The 23,596-nt window shown below is 29.6% G+C and overlaps 1 protein-coding gene across 1 annotated transcript in view; it reads right to left on the bottom strand.

The window, feature by feature from the left end:
* Nucleotides 1–358: 358 nt before the first annotated feature.
* The window catches only part of LOC119612977 (nuclear pore membrane glycoprotein 210), a 97,651-nt gene continuing 74,413 nt past the window's right edge, over nucleotides 359–23,596 (bottom strand). The window contains exons 22-25 of the mRNA XM_037968920.1: nucleotides 20,921–21,059; nucleotides 19,189–19,239; nucleotides 1,346–1,447; nucleotides 359–612 (exon numbers count right to left, since the gene is read on the bottom strand). Coding sequence (XP_037824848.1) covers nucleotides 497–612; nucleotides 1,346–1,447; nucleotides 19,189–19,239; nucleotides 20,921–21,059 — 408 coding nt within the window. The 3' untranslated portion in view covers nucleotides 359–496. The remainder of the gene's footprint in view (nucleotides 613–1,345; nucleotides 1,448–19,188; nucleotides 19,240–20,920; nucleotides 21,060–23,596) is intronic.

The raw sequence follows: 23,596 nt of genomic DNA on the forward strand, positions 1-23,596 counted from the left end.
TATTTATATGAATTTATTTATTTGGATGCGTAAGTCTGTTGTTTACGTATGAGTGTTTTTGTCATTTAATATTTTACACAAAAATATAAAATACAAACAAATAAAATGAACAAATTCAAAAGGAAAGAAAGAAAAACTATATGGAAATGCTTTAAAGGACGAACAAGCACTGCTTAACAGTAAACAAGCAGAAGGACAGACGGTAAGTCAGACAGACAAGCAGACAGACAAAATTTACATCCTGGTATAATAGTCAAATGTATTTATACAAAGCTTCCGCGTGTACATACATAATTTAATGGGAGAGTAAGTGTGTGTGTGTGAATGGCAGTAGTAGTATTTCTTTTTTTGTTTTATACAAAACCGACATTGGTATTTGTGTGTGTATGTTTATGTTTTTATGTATATAAGTTTATGTGTCTTTCTTTAATCTTTTTGTTCTTTTTTTTTGTTTTTCTGGTTTTCATAAAACATAAATAAATTACAAAATATCATCTCATAAATATCTACGATGTATCCTTCTTTGAGGGGATACTAAACTTGTGTCACCATAAACTAAAGAATCATTTCCAGGCGATAAACTGCCAACACTCTCAGGGCTACCACGAATGCCTGCAATAAAAAAATAAGAAAACATAATAAATGAATGAACAAATTTACAAATAAATACTATAAGTAACTATGTAAGTACAATAAGTATACCTATACTTAAGAAATACATACGTGTGATGTTTTAAGATGGATCTATTTCTTTAGTTTGTAGAACCATATACAGGTATAAAACTTAAAGTTTATCAGTCTGTGAGAACCCAATAAAATGTTTGTGCTTTTACAGGATTTCTTATAAAATTTGGGAAATTTAAAAATTGTATAATTTAAAATCTAATATGACAGTACTATCACACGAAATGGAAATTCGAACTTATGCGGACAATTGCACTATCTGCGTAAAGTAATATCATAAGATTCATTCAAAACAAATCTATTTTTAAGGTCCGGTCTAATGTCCAACATAAAAACTCACAACAGCATTAAATAGGAAAATAAGCTAAATATACATAAATAAAAAAGAATATGGACAAATAACCGCATCCCAGGATATGTAATAAATATTCAAATATTTTCTGACAAAGTAATACGTGTAATATTTATGCATAGAAAAAAATTCACCCGAAAACAATAACGTTTCAGTTAGACGTTTATATTCGTGAGAATGTTTAAAATCTTCAGTTGCTTTTAAGTAAACAAATTTTGTGAGTGTACAGAATTCCCTAATTCTACAAAAATAAGTCCAATTAAAGATTTCTAAGGAAAACATAAGGTAAATAAAAAAATTGTAACTTACTAAATGGAGATTGAGGTGATGTTCTCAATGGTGATCCTATGGGTGAACCTGAACTACTGCTTTGCGAACAGCTTCCTTTGTTTTTCATTGACGTAGAAAATACTGAAATGAAAATTAAAAGAAAAAAATATGAATATTATTATTAGTTATATTTATTACAAATAATAAACAATTATTTAAATGATAATTGAACTTAATTATTCCAATTATAATATAAAAAATATATATATTTAAATTAAGCAGAAATATTTGTTCGCGACAGCCATAATTTTATGATTTCAGTTTTAATTAATGCAAAAAAAGGAATTTATTTAATTTAATTTAATGCTTTCAAATATAATAGATAATAATGCTTTGGATGTGCTATACATATACGAGGCTAGATTTACAACTTCTTCAAATTCTTGAACTTCTAAATAAAAAGTAATCATCATAAATCCTACCATACAACAGATTTCGGAAGGGACCTTCTTGCTTGGTTTAATTATGGATTCTATAGAGCTGGATTGAGATTAGGCGGATTTTAACTTAATTCCGATGCAATTAATATTGAGGCAATTTTTGGTTTCGGTTGCTGGGAAATGTGTGAAATAACAAACAGATATCAACCAATTTGTAATACTTGGGACTGAGGCAATTGTGTGTCCTGACAAGGTGCAGGGGCATCTTTGTAGTATTTGAGCCATCTTTTCAAAGGCCCTGAATAAGTAGCATGTATACGATTTGTAAAGAGCTTCAACTTTGACAATCATCCAGCTCCTGTTCCCAGATGTTAAAGGTGGCTGAATGATGCTTTTCGAATTCTATTTGTACTTATTACAATTCCAGGAGAAGCAGCAGTGTCGTTATTATTTAAAATATATTTATAAATTGCTTATCTCCCCGGAGGAGACAGGACTAAATGTCACTGAAGGTACTGTGTTCACAACTAATAAGACTAATACTTTGGACACTGTTAGTTTAGTTGTACTATGCAAGGATTAACTCAAGACAAGATCGACGAGGAAGGGTTGCCTCTCAGCCAATATCATGATTTCCAATTTGTTCAGAGTAGAGAGAGTCTCACATTCCTCCACTTGAAATTTCAAATCTAAAAGAAGCCCATAATTTCGTTGTGTGATTCAATTGTGACAAGTAGGACTATATGATACCCTACACCAGTTTTGAGTATATTTTAAAAGTTATTTATTTTTATGAAAAAATTATGTTGAATTTTACTTTCATTCCGATGTATTTAAGCAATTTATTGGTGAAAACGTTAGTTATCCAATAATATTGGTAATAAGTCAATTAAGGAATTTTGTAAAGGGAAGCTTGTTTGTGGGCTATGGTCAAATCAAGGCCGATCATTACAAAAATCTGCAAAAATTAATTGTATTGATTTCTGAACAATATTTGTCGTGGTTATAAACTAAAAAACCCAAATTGGAAAGCTCGTTTATATGGTGGCTACGTGAAATAATTGACCAATTTCAAACATTTTCAATAGGCTTCGCCCTTGGGCCGAATGGTATGGTTCATTAAAATATCTCAAAAACTGCTGAAGGAAGACTCAGAAAATGATTTTGAGGCGATCGGTATACTTTAGATGTATGATCAATATTTTTTGTGCGTTACAAACATCGATGCAAACGAAAAATATCGACACCGCTATGGTGGTGTAGGGTATAAAGAATTATTTACTTTTATATGTAAAGATATTAAATAATTTCAAAAATAACGTTTCTAAAACACAGTTTATTTTACTTTTAAATTACTGAATTTTTTTAATAATAAACAAGTAAACAAGTAATATCAATACTATAAAATTTTAATTTATTTCATTTTCCCGTTTATAACGGGAAACGCTAAACGAAATAAACACACAAAAAAACAAAATACACAAGGCAGTAAACCCAACAGACATCCAAACATACGAAACGAAATACACAAAAAACAAAATAGACAACGCAATGAAACCAACAGACATCCAAACATACGAAACTGAATACACCAAAAAACAAAAACAATATACACAAAGCAATGAAACATACGAAACGAAATACTCCAAAAAAAAAGCAAAACAAAACAACGCAATGAAACCAACAGACATCCAAACATACGAAACTGAATGCACCAAGAAACAAAAACAATATACACAAGGCAATGAAACACACATTTTAAATAGCGATCTTCTCGAAAGCATGTCTAACAGAATTATTGAAGATTCGGTTCTCGCCGATATCTGGGGTCCTCTAAAAACTGATTTCAACAAACACACAGACGGACAGACAAACGGACTTAATCAACTCCGCTACCTATAAGGATCCAGAATATATATACTTTATGGGGTCGGAAAATTATATTATAGAAATTACAAACGGAATGACAAACTTATATATACCCTTCTCACGAAGGTGAGAAAAAAATTGTGTTCAATACCTTTTTTTCTATGTCAAATATTTTTTTTCAAAATACGATCATAACATATTACTTGAACATTATTTAATGAATCAATTTTACAATTAAATTTTCTAAATTTTCAGCATTTTTTAATAATCCTTTTTTATTTAAAAATACACTTAAACAGTCGCTTTGTATGAAATTTTGGCAAAAAATTCTAAATGCTTTTTTTTCGTTCTTATTTAAAGTCAACCTTAATAAGTAATGACACAAATAAATGTAACAAATTAATATTGACATTTTACAAAACTACTTATTAAAACTGTAATTTTGCTTCTAAAAAAAGATATAATGTAAATTTCTATTTACCAAATTACAAAAAATGTATAAAAATAAACAATTATGATGTTTATAAAATGTACACACATCATAAATCTGACACTTCAATCACAATGTGTCTGTTGCAAAAAGGGGGTGAAAAAAACTAAAGTGCTTGTGAGTGTTGTTTATAGTAGAAATATTTTTTTAGCATTTCGTTTTGTAAAAAAAAATCCCTCTCTACTCCTCCATGTTTACACTAAAGACACACTGTATTTATGTAATTAATTTGCATTTAACCTCAAACGACTTTATAAAATAATATTTAAAAAAGTCAACAAATACACCCATGGTAAATACATACATATACATACATATATTTAGTATCATCTGTCTATCCATCCATCCTTCCAGCTATGCATTTATTCATCCATCCATTTATACCTCTACCTACCGAACCAGCCAAGCATCCATTTATTCATCCTATAACAGCAGTATGAGCAGATACATTGTGGGTTGTTATAATTAAAATGTAGGTTACACGCTAATGAATTTAAAACATACCGAGATTTTGAAAAAAAAAACACCTTTAAAAAAATACAAGGCAAAAACGAAAACCACTTGAATATCAACATGGTGTACCCAAAATAAAACGAAAGGAAATAGTGCTCTCTCGTGCCACATACTCAATCTGAACTAATGTTTTTACTTTTTTTTTGTGTATTTTATCAATAAATCCTAAGGCATAAGAGGTAAAAGCAGTTCCTGTACCGATATTAGCAACAACAATAAAAATTTTAACACTGGTTGCCAGAACTAAATCTGCTGCTGAGTGAGTTGGCTAAGGAGTATGAGAACGATAATACAGACATTTGTCAGTTCAATCGGTTAGTACCATTTTGTTATCGTTGTTGCTTCACTTTGAAATATGATGAGTACTAGATATAGAGATAAAAATGATTTCAAGTGAGCAGTTGATTGGCATGTTGGTACATATTCAGAATCAATAGAAAGAAATGTTTATAAAAGTTGTTGTTAATTTTAACTCATTCCAACTAATATCTCTATAAAGTTTGTAGTATAAACAAGTGATATGTACATAAAACGTTTGAAGTACATATCACTCATGGCATAATCTAAAAAAGTCGTTTCTAGAAAAATGGCTTTGAATGTTTAATGATATTTTATTAAACTTAAATAACTTTTAAGCAAATCAAAGGATTTGAAAAATTTAACCTGATTCAGATAGTAGAGATTAATGTGTTTCTCATCGATTGAAATTTAGTCTAGATGAGAAACACATTAAATACTTTATTATGACGCATGTTTTGTAGCCCTCAGTTCAAAAAAAAAAACCCGAAATTCGGATTATACCAGACTTGTAGTAAATCAGCAATATATACTATACATATCTCAATTTCATAGAATTATTCAAGAAACACCAAATTTTTACTAAATTATTTAGATTTCTTATTTAATTACACAGGCCAACGAAACGAAGGTTTTTAAAAACTTTTAAAACCAATTCGACTATTTTTGACGTATTTTTAGCTGCTGGAACCGAATCTGATATCTGTTTTTTCTCTATCACCCACCATTTTATCGCAAAATTGCATGGAATATTTTGTTTATATATACGGACATACGGTTAATTTATTTATTATTATTTTTTTCATTATAAATATAGGACTTTATTATATATTTTTCCTAAGTTCCATTTAAATCGGATGAAAACAAAATAATATTTTACTATGATTTCAAAAGAATTTCCCAATATTGTATAGCTTGAGTTTGACCCTCACAGTTTATATTCTCAAAAGGTTTTATGTAAAATGGATAACAGTAAAGAATTAAGGCTAATATTCAAAACTTTTACCAAAAAAATAGTTTTTTTCGAAATCCTCAAAATTTAAATCGTAGGTAACACTAATCTATGAGAGATATCGACCTAATTTCTTTACTATTTTATTCCCTTCTTTATTGTACATAAGTCATATGGGCTTTTTCTTAACAAAAAGTTTAAAACTGCAGTTATGAAGCTACTGTCTGAAAAGCTTCCATTTATGACTATTGGGGAATAGTTATGGTTCACACAATCTAATTTAGATAAAAACTCGCATTTAAGTTAATACGAATGTATTTAATGTAATGACATAGTTTTATTAGAATATTTTCCAAAATATGATCTGAAGTATTTGTAAAACCTTCTACAATTGTTGACTGATTATTGTGTTTTATATCTTATTGGAACGAAACTTGAATATAAGTGTATGTATTCCAATTATTTGATTTTAAAATCTAAAAATATTAATTAAGTAGAAATATTTTATAGCCGTGGGATCACCAGTTAACGTAGTCTTATCGCCCGAAAATTTCCCGAATGCACTTTTATAACTTAAAGTTTTAATCTAGAGACAGGGACGGTCAATATTCAGAACTTCTGTAAAAATAAAGAATTGAATATTCGAAACAAAAAGTATCAAAATGTTGAAAATTGACGGGTGATACTATTTTATTGTCATTTTTGGGAGCAGCATACCAAAAAAATACCAGGATTAGTGAAAATTATTTAAAAAGTTTTTGCTTAGTTGGCCTGTGTAATTAGTCCTACCTTTATTATAACCCTCATATTTTAAATAATGTAAATATGTAAGAATGTATGTATATAATTTCATACATACATATATTAAAATTGAACTTTGGTCAATAATAAATCGATGCCTATGAAATTTAGTACAGCTGTAGCTTCTAACCATAAAGTATCATTAACTTATAAAGGAACAGAAATTTTAAAGAAAAAAAAAACAAAATTTTTGTTAAAAAAAATCCTTAATCATTCCCCCTTTTTATCTCACTTAATCAAAAGTGTTTTTTTATTTCTTTTTTTTTTTGTAATCTTAACTTCTAAATCAATTTCCAATTATCCAACACAAAATAGGCCCCCATCATTATATACAACAACTCATCGTTACACCCTCTGCTACAACCATTCAGTGGCTGAGACATGCCTGGCATGTCATCTGCTTGTAATACAGGTGTGCGATAAAACATCTGTTGAAACAGTAGCCAACTGATAGATAAACTACCGACTGGGGTGTTGTGTTGTGTTACCATACGAGATACGTAAAGGAATTTATAAATGATTTTGTTTAGAAACAACAAAAATCTAGGAGCCACTAACACAAAAAACGAAGCAACAAAATGGGATGAATACTTGAAAAACTAGTAGCATAACAACTCAATTTGTGCTGTTACTTTTGCCGTTAACAGGAAGTTGCATTCTGTAAGTAAGTACGAGTGTGTGTCTTTGTGTATGTTTGTGTGTCACATGAAATTTCCGCTTGCAGGCAAATACCAACTAACTAAAGCACACAAAAACAAAAAACGGAAAGAAAAACTCAACAGAGTGCACCTTAGTTAGTAACTAACTATGTAACACATCGTAACTTTGTATCTTTTTATATCACTATAGCTAAGTGTATATGTGTGTGTATCTATTTGTAAATTAAGCCAGAGAGTGAGGCAGTATAACAAACTACTATCAGCCATTTGTTAGATACAGTCTTCGTTCATTCATTCATTAAAAGTAGTACGTTTAAATTTTTGAGATTGAGTCTTTAGAGTTGTGTGTCAATGTTTCCATATAGATGGTTGCTTTGAAATTTAGTTAAAGTTTGAGATTATTTATACCTATACAGTGTCAACAAAATATGTTAATTTTTCAATGTATTTGAAAAAAATCAAATTTTACAATATGATTTCTAGACACTTAGATTAATTAGAGCTCACATTTGAGCTTTCAAACATTTCGGAAGATTATTTGTATTCATTTGAAAAAATATGTAGTACTTAAGATAATTCTATGATTTATCACCCAATGTCAAAAATATGCATATCAATTGACCTCCTCTATGGATATTACTTTATAAATGAATTTTAACTTCACTGATATTAAGAAATTTGTTTCAATAGTCTTTAGATTTTTACATTAAACACCTTCGTGTTCGATTTGGCCAATCAACCCATTTTCGGTGGAATAAAAATGAAATGCATCGAACAATTTATTTTCCTAGTTGCAATACAATTCACATCATTATCAACGTTGGCCAAAAATTTAGAAACTCTTTAATATTACTTTTAAATGTTTTAATAATCACTGTTGGAATGCTCTGATAGTGAGGTACAACACAAAATGTCAACCACCAATTTGTGGCACACTTAGTTATTGAGTCAGGACCACATACACCGAAACATACATTATGAATAAACGAACTGCCAAAAGACGATGAACTTTTGCAAATACTCTTTCAACACACAAAAGCAGAAACACCCATTGAAACGCCTACATTTCAACTAAATACTTCTAATACACTCACACTCAATGGTACGTTCGTACACGTCTTAAATTTCTGGATGAGACTGACTAAGCGATGATGATGAATTATGAATACAACAACGATGACAATAACGTCAACGGCAACATCAACATCAACAACGAAAACAAAAATAGCAAGCATAACTTTTAACAATAATTGTTGGCTTTAGCTTAACTTCAATGTTCCTTTTTGCCATCTCCAGAAATTTTTTTAAAGAAAAAAATTTTCAAAATTTTATAGTCGCAACTATGCGGAGAAGATGTGCGATGAGAAAAATGGCGCTATAAAAACTATTTTTGAATTAAGTTAAAACTCAAACTTAATTGAAAAGAAAACTCAAGCGTAAAGTTGGCGACGCACATGAATATTGGATGCACGAAACGTGCCAACTTTTTAGATCAGACAAAAACTGAGCTAAACTAAACTAAACTGAACAGAACAGAACTTAACTACAACTCTAAGATAACGAACAACACATCAATAAATTAAACGGTCATCAAAAGCACCATCAAGAAACACCAACTGCCACGACGATACACTCCTCTCATTATTTACTGTTGGCGTTTGAATGTCAAATTGAAAAAATATCGTTAGACAGAAAAGGACTTTAAAAAGCAAATCATACAAATATACACAGGGTAATGACAGTACTTTAAATAAATAGATTTAAGAGAGTTGTGATATTCTTTGTGTAATTAATATGCTATTAAAATATACTATTAAAATAAAATAATGCAAAAATATGCTTTAATGGGTAAAATATGCAAGAATATGCTCCATCTTGTACTGGCGTCCATAAGACGGATCATAAAAAAAACATGTATTATAATATTTTGGTTTCCCTGGTAATCATAGAAACAAAGTTACCTCATTGTTAAAAGTTTCATTTCAATTCTCAGAAAAAAAAATATAAAAAAATTTTTAAGATTTACCTCTTGGGGTCTAACGTGAGCTTAATTTTATCAAAATAGCGACATTTTAAATTGTATGTTTTAGAAGGACTTATACGGGTCAATTAAGAATCTATCGTTTAAATTTTTCAATTCAAGTTCACATATAGCTATCGATTACACAGGCAGACAAAATTTGAAAAAAATCGAAACCTTAGAAGTTATACTTTTCTAATCTAAATCCAAATCTGATTTTCTTCATCACATCTAGAATTTGAGATATCGTCTCCTGAAGTTTTTTGAAAAACGCAATTTTTTGCCCTTTTTGAGACATCGTGTCCTGAAGTTTGAAAAAGTTTGACCTTTTTGAGACGTTATAACAGCGCAAAGACAACTTTATTTATATGTAACTCGAAGGTATGACAAATTTTAAGACTTTATTTTAAAGCGTCAGAATGGACATAAATTACTGACTCAAAAAGCCAAAAATGGCGATTTTCAAACTTCAGGACACGATGTCTTAAATCCCAGATGTGAGAATTCAGATTCAGGGTAGCTCAATTCTTTAGAAAAGTGTATTTTGGTCTTAGGATTAAAAATTTGAAGACCATTATTTTTGGATTTTACAAACATTAGACTTGATTTGTAATAAATATCATTAGTTTGATACATGAAATAATTCTTTAAAACTTCTGCCGTTAGGTATTATATGAATTGTATTATGTATACCCAGTAAGTGTGATTAATGTGTTGTTGCTTTAAATTTAGTATTTGCTAATGACTTTATGTTTTCTTATTTACTTTTTAAAATAAAATCAAAATAAATTAAAACAAAAAAATACTTACTCCTACCTATTTTAGTCAAAATATTCTTTTGTTCTATAAAGTATGTAAAAAAAAAGAACACGTCTTTCATATTTATAATTACTATATGCATCGCTTCATAAAATGTTTTTCTGTGATTTGTTGGTATTTCTTTGTGAATTGAAGTTTTTAAAACCCATTCTTTACATATAAATTGTACGATTAAAGAGTTTTATATTACAAAGGATCATTTTAAACTAAGTTTTAACGAATAATTAAAAAAAAATTATAACTGTTTTAATTTCTCTCTCCCTCTTTAATTTAAGGAAAGTACTTTTAAATCAAAAAAAGAATACACGATAAATTGTTAAGCATGAACAAAACGTATTTTATTCTCATTTGTATACAATTAATTAAATTTTCATATTCAAGTACAACGAAACAACAAAAAATACAATTTCTAAAACAACAAAAACACAATAATATTAAGAGTTTCCCAGGAAATGTTTTTAAAATAAAAGATCTGATAAAAATCTTTAAATAAATATATTTGTACAACATAAAACATGCAATGAGGGACATTAATTAGTGCATTTCAGTACAAAGCAACTAATGCTTTATTCACTAGTGTTTATAAAAAACCGACTTTTGGAAAAACAGGTTTTTCGGTTAACCGAAAATTGGCCATTTCTAGAAAACCGGTTTGTCGGTTAACCGAGTATAAAAAACCCAGTTAAACCAGTTAACCGAAATGTTTGGAAATCTTTAAAATATTGTACTATTTAGTTGAAAAATGTAATTTTGCGAAATATTATGAATTACTTAATAAGACGTACAGAATATATCATAAGAAAACAAAATTTTACAGATCTGAAGTTATTATTTATTCGTTAGATATATAGAAGTTGACATAGGGGGGATAAATTGACAAATAAGAAACTATAGTCGGGCGTGGCCGACCATATGAAACCCTACACCAATTACGAATATTATATGTGATTCATTTTCAATAATAAAGAATTTATGTTGAATTTTTCTTGGTTCCAAATTGAAGAAAAACTTTTTGATGATACTGTCCGATAATTACGAAAATTGGCAGTATTATTTAGACTTATATAAAACTGAATTGTGCCGATTATTGTAGAGATACTAAAACATTTAACATAATTATGAGCTCCAAAGCCCTTTGTAGGAGGGTGTTTTGGGTTTGTTTGTACGGTTGTATGCTGGCTAGGTGAAATAAGGGACCGATTTCAATCATTTTCAACAGCCTTCCTCATTGGATCCAGAGAAGAATATGTGCTAAATTTTAACAAATTATTTGCGACCTGTAGCGAGTACACAAACAAGGTTTATATGGTCACAAGACGGAGCTTTATCGAATCAGGATTTATGTTTATATAAAAGTCATTTGTACCGAATTTCATTGTAATACTATTGTTTATAAGTGAATTGTGAACATTCAAGTCATTTTCTGAAGAAGACTTTGTATGGGGTGACCCCATACGAAAATCGGTAGTATCATTTAGACTTATGTAGAACTAAGTTTTTGCCAATTTTTGTGAAATACTAGAACATTTAATATAATTATGAATTCAAAAGCCCTAATCGGCTGGTTCGGTTGTATAAGGGCTAGGTGAAATAATGGACCGATTTCAACCATTTTCAGTAATGTTTGTTCTTGGGCTAAATGAGGCGTACGCGCCAAATTTCATCAAATTATCCTAAGAATTGCGACCTGTAGCGTGCGCACAAGGTTTACATGGACACACAGACAGACGGACGGACATAGCTTAATCGACTCAGGAAGTTATTCTGATCCGATTGGTATACTTTAAGGTGGGTGTAGGATCAATATTTTTGAGTATTACAAACATCAGCACAAAAGCATAATACCCTCCCCACTATAGTGGTGTAGGGTATAAAAATGGTATGTCCAGGACTATGAAGTATAAATAGTTATTTTTTTATTGGTTTAAATGCCAACATTTTACTAATTTCCTGATTGTCTGAAATTATCAATCTCCATTTTATATACATAATATACATATGTTTAACTTTCGTAACTTTTGTTTAACAATCTTAGGTCTGTTTTCATATACACAAACGGAAAATAATTTTTAGAATTATCTATCCAAAATTTTTAAAAATGCGAATTACAATAAAAAATCAAAGAAAACATACAATTTTGTACTAAAAATTAAAATTTTTTTAAACCGGTTAACCGAGACTTTAAAACCGGATAACCCGGTTAACCGAAAACCAATGTTTAAAAAAACGGTTTGCGAAAAACCCAAATATGCAATAAAAACCGTTTTTTTAACCAGTTCATAAACACTATTATACACTTAAAAAAAAGAATTGAGTAATCTGTATTCAAATCAATCTGGAACGGTTTCTGAAGTACGAAAACCAAGTAAAAAAATACTTGATTCAAGTACGGACCTAATTTAAACCCTTTTTGGTTCAAAGTGATCTTTCAGTGTACTTATTATGAGAATTTTTGGTTTGTAAAATATTGAATTTATCCCAAAATTGGCTTGATTTAAGCTCGATTCCTACTTGATTTTAGTTTTCCGAACATTTCAGCGAAAAAAGTTACTTACAAAAAAATAGTTATATTACTAATATACATACATATAAATAGCATTTAAAACACGTATTAAATTTGTCAAAAATTCAACTATTTATCGCAAAAATATTCATAACTAAATAAGAATTATATGTTAAAACACGCTTAAAAATACTTCCCCGCTAAAAATTAAGACTACTCCGCTCTGCAAAGGATCAGGACTGGTCCAAAACTAATCCTAATCCCTACAAAAATCATTGGTTTTCATGGCCTATTAAGATAATCCCAAAACTACACCCCTGAAAACCCCATGTACTCCCATGATCCGTTTAGTGGTCCTATGTAATGCAGGCATGGACCATGTTCATTGTATTTGAAAAAACCATGGTCCATAGCCTACATTACATGGGAACATGTACTCCTATAATTTTAGCAAAGGAGTACTTTTGGGATTAGTCCGATGTAATGCATTTTGGATTACGACATCGCAACGTTAAATGGAACATGTTTATTTTTTATATATCCCTGCTAAAATTGAGACTACTCCGCATACTCCGCAAAACTAAACTAAATATATTATTGTAATTGTTGAAAATGTTGCGATTCATCTTATCAGTGTTTGCTGGGAATTATTATTAAAACGCTTAAAAAATACGTTTCAAATGTTTTTATAAGAAATTTCTCCTTAGAAAATGTAGTAAATTTTAATTATTTCAATTATACAAATTTAGTCGCGTTTAACTTTCGTTGTGTTGTTATGTTTTCTCTTTGCTTCTAAAGCATTTTGTTGTGTTGAGAGCTGCTCTGGTCTGTTCAGTTCCCATTTCTTGTTCTGTTTTATTTAACATTTTTATTTCTTCATTTCAATTTAATTGTATTCTAGGTCAGGCTTCTTTTGCCCAATGTGACAGTAAAATAATTCTTTCTAAATTATTGCGTCTACTCTTAAAACTGGCAAGAGTTTTCTAGTTCAAAATATTTAAATGTTGCCACAATGTTTAAACAGTTGTTAATGCATGGAAACCTAAACAGAAGTATACGAGTTAAATTTTTTTCATTTAGGGTTTTCCAAACATTGGGAATAATAACATTTGATAAATTTGGGTTTTTTTTTCAGTAAATAAATAAATATCTGTTTATATTTGTATATGGAAGATGTTTTCTGTTTGTTTTTCAAATATTAGTACATTCTTTACAATCTTTTTTAATTTTTTATTTCATAAACACATTTGAACTTCGAAAACAAAAAATTGAGAAACCCTGTTATCATACCCAAAAAGGGCGAAGATAAAACAACAAAAACGGGAAAACAGGCATAACAATATTAATTTTGTTAAAAAGTTAGCAAAGAAATTATTCAATGGAAAAAAGTTAAAAAAGAGAAAATTATTTATGAACAAACCATTTAGATGTCTAAATTCAACCATTTTCTAAGGAGGCAAAATTGTGAGCTTTATTTTTATATGATACACTTCATTGTTGTGCAAAAAGTCGAAAAGTTCAAGAGATTAATGTAAATTTTCAACTCAATTTTGAAACTCGTACAATTATTATTGTTTCAACTAATATTTGTTTGGATGAATTCTGTTAGAAAATCTAAAGAATTTCTTTGCCCTCAAGCTGTATTGAAATATTTATTATACGCTTTGGACTGTGTATAAGTATAACAAATTATGTTTAACCCATTTTAACTTCTCATTCGTTTTATTTACAAAGCTGTTATTAAAACATCCAAAATGTTTTTATAATTTCATGCTAGACGTATTTCTTCTCTTCTCTTTGAATGGACGAAAAATAAATAGTGAGTCAATAAAAACATCACTATACAAAAGTTGAATAAAACTTATAAACGATTAATTTAAAAATTGTTATTAATGTATTTATGTATATGAATAAATTGTAAAAATAAACTATAGAACGAGTGTTCATTCATTTCAATTTAAGAAATGCCAACACAGGAAACAAAAACTTTGTTAATTGAAACATTGTGAAAACATTAATATTCTTCATGCTTTGGGTTTCTTGAGCACACATACGATGACAGCAAATCCTAGACCCAGATTGTTGCATTTTCAAAATAACTTCTTTTCAGGTACATATTCTTGAGAACTTATTTTTTATTTTATATTTATTTAGTTAGTAATTATGGTAAAATGATGATACAAACTATTGGCATTATTCCACTCAAGACTCGTCATATTCAAATAAAAATTTTGACCCTCATCTCGAATCACTTAAAACAAAATTATACATAATTTATCCGTCACTTTTCAGAGTATTTGAAAGTCTGAACTGGACACACATACATACATACATACATACATACATACATACATACATACATACATACATACATACATACATACATACATACATACATACATACATACATACATACATACATACATACATACATACATACATACATACATACATACATACATACATACATACATACATACATACATACATACATACATACATACATACATACATACATACATACATACATATGCTTAGTACAGGATACATGCAACGTTTTAGCGAGATAGTAAAAAGATCAGATGGAGACAAATAATTATTGTAAAGTATGTCTGATCCATACTTTACCACTTTTTATACCCTACACCACTATAGTGGAGAGGGTATTATACGTTTGTGCTGATGTTTGCAACGCACAAAAATATTGGCCCTACATCCACCTTAAAGTATCGACTCAGAGTCGATTGAGACATGTCCGTCCGTCTGTGCGGCTGGCTGTCCATGTAAACTTTCTGCGCAAGCTACAGGCCGCAATTTTCAAGATATTTTGATAAAATTTGGACCATACGAGTTTGGACATACAAGGCCATGCCCGACTATACTTTCCTACTTATTTTTGGCCATTATTTTTATGTCGCATATTAACAAATTTTTCAATGCAGTATTGTAGGCCATACTTCGAAGCTACAGAAACTGCATTCTGTAAATTACTTTTTAATACCAAGCCACTAAAGTTGCTCTTTTTATAAAAAACAAAAATATTTTTTCAACTTAAACGAAAAAAACAAATTATAAAATTGATTTTGGAAATGAATGATAAAATAAAGTACTTTCATAATAAACGTAATCATTACAATTAAATTTTAAGCTAAATATAACATTTTTTGTTTTGGCAAAAAAAATTGGTCGTCTGTATGTTTTAAAAAATGGGACATGTCGAAATTGCTATTGGGCAGTAATTTTCAGCGTTGTTTGCCTCTCCCTCTTTAGGGATCGGCATTTCATTAGCAATCTTCCAGCATACTGGAAATTCGGTGGCCTGGTAAAAAGTCCTGAAAAGATTAGCTAGTTTACGAAGTAGCATCGAAGAACACTGCTTCAGATCAGTGTCGAAATGTCATCTGGCCCAGAAGAGTTATTTATGCTAAAAAACTCAAACAATTTAAAATTGTACAAAATGAATCATTGGTGTATCATTGTACTTTTGAAGATTGAATTGTACCAAAAAAGAACAATTGTACCAATTTTGCCAACCCTGTTATGGCTCATAATTGTTATACAATTCGGCAAAAGCAAAAGATTTATGATGATCGGTCCAAAATACCGCATATAAGGTTTCCTCCGAAAAATTACCGTTAAGGTCATAAATAAGATAACAATATAGGTATGAAATTAGATATAAACCTTAGTCTCACAAATGGCTTAAAATACAAGTATAGCTATGATTTTCGCCATAAACTAGTTTAATGGGAACCAAAATCTCTGTTTTGCGAGGTTCGGTTCATAATTGATCGTAAATCAAATATAGTGTCTCTGCACAGAGGGAAACAAGACGTTTTCTAATTAAACACGCCTGATACCAAATTGACAACAAAGTATTTATAATTTTTCAATAACATCCGTTGTCAAAGTATATACGGATAGTTGTTAAACAAACAACAAAAACATAAAAATACATGACGTTATCAAATCAACAAAAAAAAAAATGTGTTACCAAAATGACAACGACATATTGTCAAACAGAACGTTGCGTTGTCGAAATCATAGCGATGCATTGCCGAAATGATACAAAACGAAATTAAAATGACAACAATGCGTTATTGCAATGACAACGATGCGTTGTCAAAATTACAACCGCGGTTGTCAAAATGATATCTGGGTGTTGTTTAAATTTTATAAACATCCGTCGTCTAAATGTTAACAAACGTGGATAGCTCACTTTTGACAACGGATTGCATCAATTTCGGTACATTTCTACCGCTTTTTTCCCTCTGTATAGTGACTACCCAGCAAAAATAAAGCGAAGTACTTCCAAAAGAATAACATTTATCACTACTTCAAAAATAGCAATTAGTTAATTTTTTTTAACTTCCGTGGAAGTAATGTTTAACGACTTCCGAAGAAGCGAAAATAATTCTATTTTTTTAACGCTGAAGATATTTTTTTGTTCTTACATTTTTGTGAGATTAGAAATTTATTTATTTTGTTTTAAATGTACTATCTATTACCCTTATTAATTTTAATATTATTTAAATAAAATTAGTTGTATTCCATAATAATACAATTTCAGTTCTGAATAACTTCCAAAAAAAGGGCATAAAAATTACTTCTTGAGAATGACTTCAGAAGTAGTGAATTTGGAATCGAATAAAAAGGACATCCCTCCTATGACAAGCTTGTGTTAAAATCATCACTTCTGCAGGTCTTTTTCAGTACTTCCATGGAGTAAATTCTACTTCTTTTTTTGGAAGTTCTTTTTTGCTGGGTATAGTCTAGTCATAAAACCCCTTTTGCAGAAAATTGTTAATAAATCGTTAAATTAATCGCAGAAAATTTTCAATAAATCGTTAAAAAATTATGGAATTAAGATAAAACTATATATTTCAAGTTCTGTAGAACCCGGTTTATAATTGATAATATCCTCCACTAAACTCCTAAGACCCAAGATCCGAATAAGTGAAATATATCATTGTGATAACTTATAAATATTTGGTCAGTAGGCGGTATTTGTCACATGGAAGTGAATTATTATCTATATTCCAGTTTCTTAATTCACCTAACATTTTATACATTTATTTAATTTTTGTTCATTAGCCTTAATGTTTTTCCCATGCACGTTGCTTGGATGATGGCACAATCTTCAAAAAAACCCACATGATCTTATTTGTAATCTTTTGTTGTATTAATTTTAAAGTTTTGGAGACAAACTGGACAAAAAGTAAATTACCTTTGATAATTTCAAAGAGTTTTATACTTGGTGGTGTTATCAAAACGAAACTTTCGACAAACTTTTAGTTTTTCTAATCAAAGCAAGATTTAGAAAAACGTATAAACTTGCAGGAAAATTTTCTTATAGTTTTTATTATTAAAAAAGATGCAGAAATAGCAATAACTAGTGCTTTATTTGAACAAGAACGAATTTAGTTTACCTTTATGTTTCACAATGTTATTGTGTATATAAATCATTTTAAAAATTTTACTTTTTTTTGTAATTTTAACAGATAGTTATTGAACAACAAGTTCTAGTTTTAATCTCACATGTGTGTATTTGCGACCCTTATTGACTATAAATATAAATGAGATATGTTTGTATGTATAGGTAACTAAATGTGTTACAAACGAACTGATAAATAAAATTTGCTTTTATCCTGGTGTGATGGTTGGTGTGATGTTGCTTTAAAAGCAACTTCCCTGTAGAGTCACTATAAAATATTAAAAGGTAACAACTTTTTCTTGACTGTTTTTTTTTCGTATATTTTATTTTTTGTGGTTGTTTCTGTTTTTGGCTTATCATTTTCTAAAGTTTTTGTCGCGCTGACTCATTTTCACCAATACGAAAATGCGGATACGTCCGACCACCAACCAATGTGAAACACACGCATACCTCGAAATATGTATGTACTTACTTACATACTATATTCATAGAAAAAATAAATTAGTTTGAAAATAAGTTTATATTTTAGTATCGCGTTGAAACGTTTCTGGAGAGAGAGAGAAAACAAAAAAAAAAAAAAAAACGTTGAACTTAAGTCATAAATAAAATTTTTGGTATGACCCGAAAATATACTTGTGTGCGAGTATTAACTTGATGACTTGCTGCTGTTGCTGCCACATATTTTTAACTACTTATACTCATACTTTGCTTTTACCACTCTCAGAAAGACGTTGGCACTTTGCTTGTGGTCGAAGAGTCAGTCGGTCGGTCGGTTGGTGGGTAGTTATGGTTTGGTGTGAATATTGCTGCAAAGAGCAAGTTTTATGCTCTGGACTGAACGCGAAACTGATATATAATACTTAAATAAAAAAAAACAACTACATGTATATAACTAAAACAAAAGCAACTTTCAAAATCTGTTCACAAAATAGTTTTCAGTTTCTATCAACATTTTTTTTATTTTTTTCCTTTTAATTTCTTCCTAATATAACGCTGATTTTTCGGGAAAAAATTCAACTTTTTTTTTTTGAGGAATATGACGCTTAAATAAAGCTGAAAATATGGAAATTGCTAATTAAACTTACCGTCTGGATTTATTTGAGTACTGCCACTTGAAGGATTCAAATATAAATATACTGAAAGGAAAATAAAATTTAAATTAATAAAATGTAACACACTACTATGTATGTTAATAAAACATAAACGTAAAGCATGCTCCGAACTGTTTTTTCCTATTTTACAATCATTGTACAAATTTTAATTCAAGTCGTGACGCCGAAATTATCGTAATTATCTCGTGTTAATGTAAAATATTTGTTTTATTTCTAATAGTTTGTATCTATATTAAGGAGGGTATTATGCGTTTGTGCTGATGTTTGTAACATCCAAAAATATTGGTCCTACACCCATCTATACTTTCTGAGTCGATTAAGTTATGTCTGTCCAGGTAAACCTTGCGCACGCGCTATTGGTCGCAATTTTCAAGATAATTTGATGAAATTTTGCACATACTTCTATTGACTCAAGGACAAAGATTATTGATTATGGTTTAAATCGGTCCACCTATAAACCTAAGCACCCGAATATGGCTTTTGAGCTCATATTTATATTCAATATTGTAGTATCTCTACAAAAATCAGCACAACTTAGAAAAATAATTAAAAAAATTTTATTAAATTTTTTTTTGGAAAGATTGAAGAAATAGCTATCTAAAGTCCTTTGGACAATTTTTTCTAGAACCAATAGCTAAAAAGTTACACACATTAGAAAAACCTTGTATGACCAAAATGTCTAACATTGACCGCCTCTAAGTACGGCAGTTCTTGACAAATCGAGCTGAAAATTTATGTCTGGCCTACTATCCAATACTACAAACCTTGGTGCAAATTTCATCTAAATCGATTTTTTAAGTTGGGACACTTGAGACGAAATAGGAACATAACGTAACCAATTCAGTTACTAGTGGCGTCTGTTTGGTAAAATCACTAGTTCGAATTAATGCACAGAACTACAGGAATTGACTAATAATGTAACATTCAATTCTAAATAAAAGCTTAAATAAAGTGAGAATATTTAGTATATGATTTATGTGCTATTGATGTAATCGTTCCTTTTATCAGTATACATTTACTATTATTTTTCCGAGAAATTATTGTTGTTTTTTTATTTAAAACAAACCCTTGCTACTATATCTATAACCATTATTTATGTAGATATCTCCCACTTAATACTCATGATTTGCATTGTACCTCTCAATATTGAAAATTCCAAGTGCCAAAATAAAAACATTCAACGAACCGTAAGTTGACACAGGTTAACAGTTTTGCAAATAAACGTTACTACTGCTACCAGCAACCACAAAGGAAAAAAATAGTAGTGCTAATAAGTTTCAACCCCATCATCTAGATAAAGTGTAGAATAGATGAGAACAACCAACTACACTTATATGTATGTACAGCAGACCAAACTAATAGTTAACAATCTTAATAAAGTTGAAGTAAACGAAAAGTTATATTAAAAAAGGTTTACTATAGATTTACATGTGGTGGGTCGTAAGGTGTAAAATTAGTAAAATTTAATGGAGAGTGGAGTATTCGATGATTTCATTTTCAGATTACACTCGACAACTAATGAGTTGGTAAAAATTCTATGTTTTAAACTAAAAACAACAAATATGACTACTAAATATTTCTTCCATGGATAGTTTCGTACAAATTTCCGATTTCCTGCTAATTACATATCTTCTAATACATCACAGATATTTATTTCAGAGATTTTAACGATCAAACGTTTTAATTTAAAAATATGTATACTTACACCAAACTGTAGCTGCTAAAATAACAATTGCTACAACAATTAAACCAAGATTTGACAAAATCTTAACCAACAGCGCCGATGAAGAATTAAACGGTTGATTCGAACACTTTTGTAATGTAGTGGAACCCATTACTGGAATCTGTAAAAGAAAATGCAATCATTAAAATATACAAAGAAAAAAAACGTACATTAAAAATTAACTAAATGATACATTTCTCATATTTTTCAATGCATTCGTATTGAAAAACGAGACTTTCTGTTTTCGATGATTCTTTTCATGTTTTTGGAGGATAATAAATATTAAACGGAATTGCAATTATCTTGGGTTGATTGTATATGGGGTAAAAGTAAAAAATAAAGAGAAATGACTTAAGTTAAGTTATCCGTTGATTGTATAAATTTATGTCATCGATTAAATAAACTTCCGCCATTGGCATTGTCTTGCTATTTTCTGTTGCTGTTGCAACACAAATTGCATGCTTCCGCTTCCGTTACACAGAGAAACAAAAAAATCATAAAACAAGAAGACATTGGTAATAACAACGACAGCAACATTTTCACAAACAAAAAAAGGGATAAAAAAAATAAACAATAAAATACAAAAATTGAAAGGTTCATTCTATAGCAGCAGTAATAGCAACCCGAATCTGATATACATACATACATATAAAAAGACAAAAAACAAATATGTATAAACATAAACTACACCACAATGCAAGATGAAGTTGGTAAGTTGAGTGTCACGCAATTACATGCCCATCCATGCACTCTTTTACAGATTTAATAAAAAAAAATAACAATAAAAACAAAACGAAAAGGAAGAACTAAACTATATACGGACATACAATAACTTTTTGTTGACAATATTTTAAAAACATACATATGTACATATGTATTTATTAGGGTCGTAACTTTTTTCCTGCAAGAAATTCGTTTACAACACTAAAAATTTAGGAAAATGTATTGAATCTGCTCAGATGTTTGGACGCATATTCTATGAGGTTTAGACTAGTTTTTTATTGTCGCTTCAGTCAATTATGGACCAAACTCTACGGTAATTTTTCTTATAATAAATCATTTATATATGGGAAATTTCGTGTCAAGTGACCAAACACAAAAAATGGATTTGGATGAAATTTGCACCAAAGTTAGTACTATTGGATAGTGGGCCAGTAAAGGCCTGTACAAGTCAACAATAATGCGACAATTTGTTAAAAAAATATAGTGTGCGCTATCATAAGCACACGAATTTTTTTTATAGGCCAGACACAGCTCTATCGGTCAAGAACTGCCGGACTTAGAGGAGGTCAAAGTTGGACATTTTGGTCATAGAGGGTGTTATTCAAATGAGTGTCACATTTTACCTATTGGTTCTAGCAAAAATTGTCCAAAAGAGTTCAAATATTTCTTAATTTTTCCAAAAAAAAAAATATATATATTTTACAAAAAACTCTTTTTTTTATAAAAAGAAAGCCTATTCAATTTCCTTCGAGTACTTTATAGCCCCATAATGGGACTATAAAAATGTTTTTTAACTGAAGTATAAGATTTTTTCAATATTTGGCACTTCATTTTCCCCAATTTTTTCAAAATGGACGTTTTTGTTGTTCTTTTTTTGCTCAAAAGAAAGCTTAGATCATTTCCTTGAAGAGCTTTGTGGTTACTTAGTACTTTGACCTTTAAGTCCGGCAGTTCTTGACCGATAGACCTGAAAATCTGTGTTTGGCCTACTATTCAATAGTACTAACCTTAGGTAAATTTTCACCCAAATCGGAAGACATAGATTTTAAAAGTTGGGTCACTTGACACTTGCCAATATGTATATGATTTTATAGCAATGGCAATATATTCAAGTGATTTATTAACGACAACCTGATTTTTTATGTCATTACATTTTACTTAAATCGCTTTTAAAATTGGTGATCTATAAAATATTCAAAATATCTAGATTTCGTAAAATCCACGCTTATTCGATCGGACATCCAAGACAAAAAATGTTGTAGAAGATCCGAATTCCCTTGCACTTTTGGACGAGTTGTCCACTGACGCTTAAAGTCGGACATGTGCCTTTCATGTGTTTTTTTATTATTTTTCTTTTTGCAAAGAGTTCAGTGCATTTCCACCGATGTTTTGTGGCCTTTCTTCATACTATATTATATTTCTTTGAATACCATTTAAGATCATTTTCCATTGTGCCATGATGCCTCTGTATTGTTGGAAGACAGCCTATAGTAATATATTTTTATAAAATTTGACCTCAATTTTTTCGATCGTTTTTTTCTTCTAAGTTATTTACTGAATTGATCTGGACCTTTCTGAGCTTTATACGACTTAAACTCAGCTTAAGCTTTGGCTCTGCACACAAAAAATCAGGCAGAGCTTCTTTTTTTAGTGGATGTCTTTGGTGCTTCCGAAACAGTTGTTCGATTTTTGCAAACTAGATCCTGATAGTTTTCATTCAATGATCAAGACTTCTTTATACTGTTAAATAGCTTTTGAAATTGAGTGACGATAAACCTTCAAATCGTTTGCTATTTTTATAAAAATCCATATTAAATTTTTTAAAAAGTTTTAATTATTTTTTTAACGTACTTTTTTCTCGGGGTCTGTATGCAGAACATCTGTCCAATATCACCTTTATTTAATAATATTACAGTTTAATTGAAATTCCGAAAT

This window comes from Lucilia sericata, unplaced genomic scaffold (assembly GCF_015586225.1).
Source record: "Lucilia sericata isolate MDLA Ls3-8-SP2 unplaced genomic scaffold, ASM1558622v1 Contig000002F_arrow, whole genome shotgun sequence".
Lineage (NCBI taxonomy): Eukaryota > Metazoa > Arthropoda > Insecta > Diptera > Calliphoridae > Lucilia > Lucilia sericata.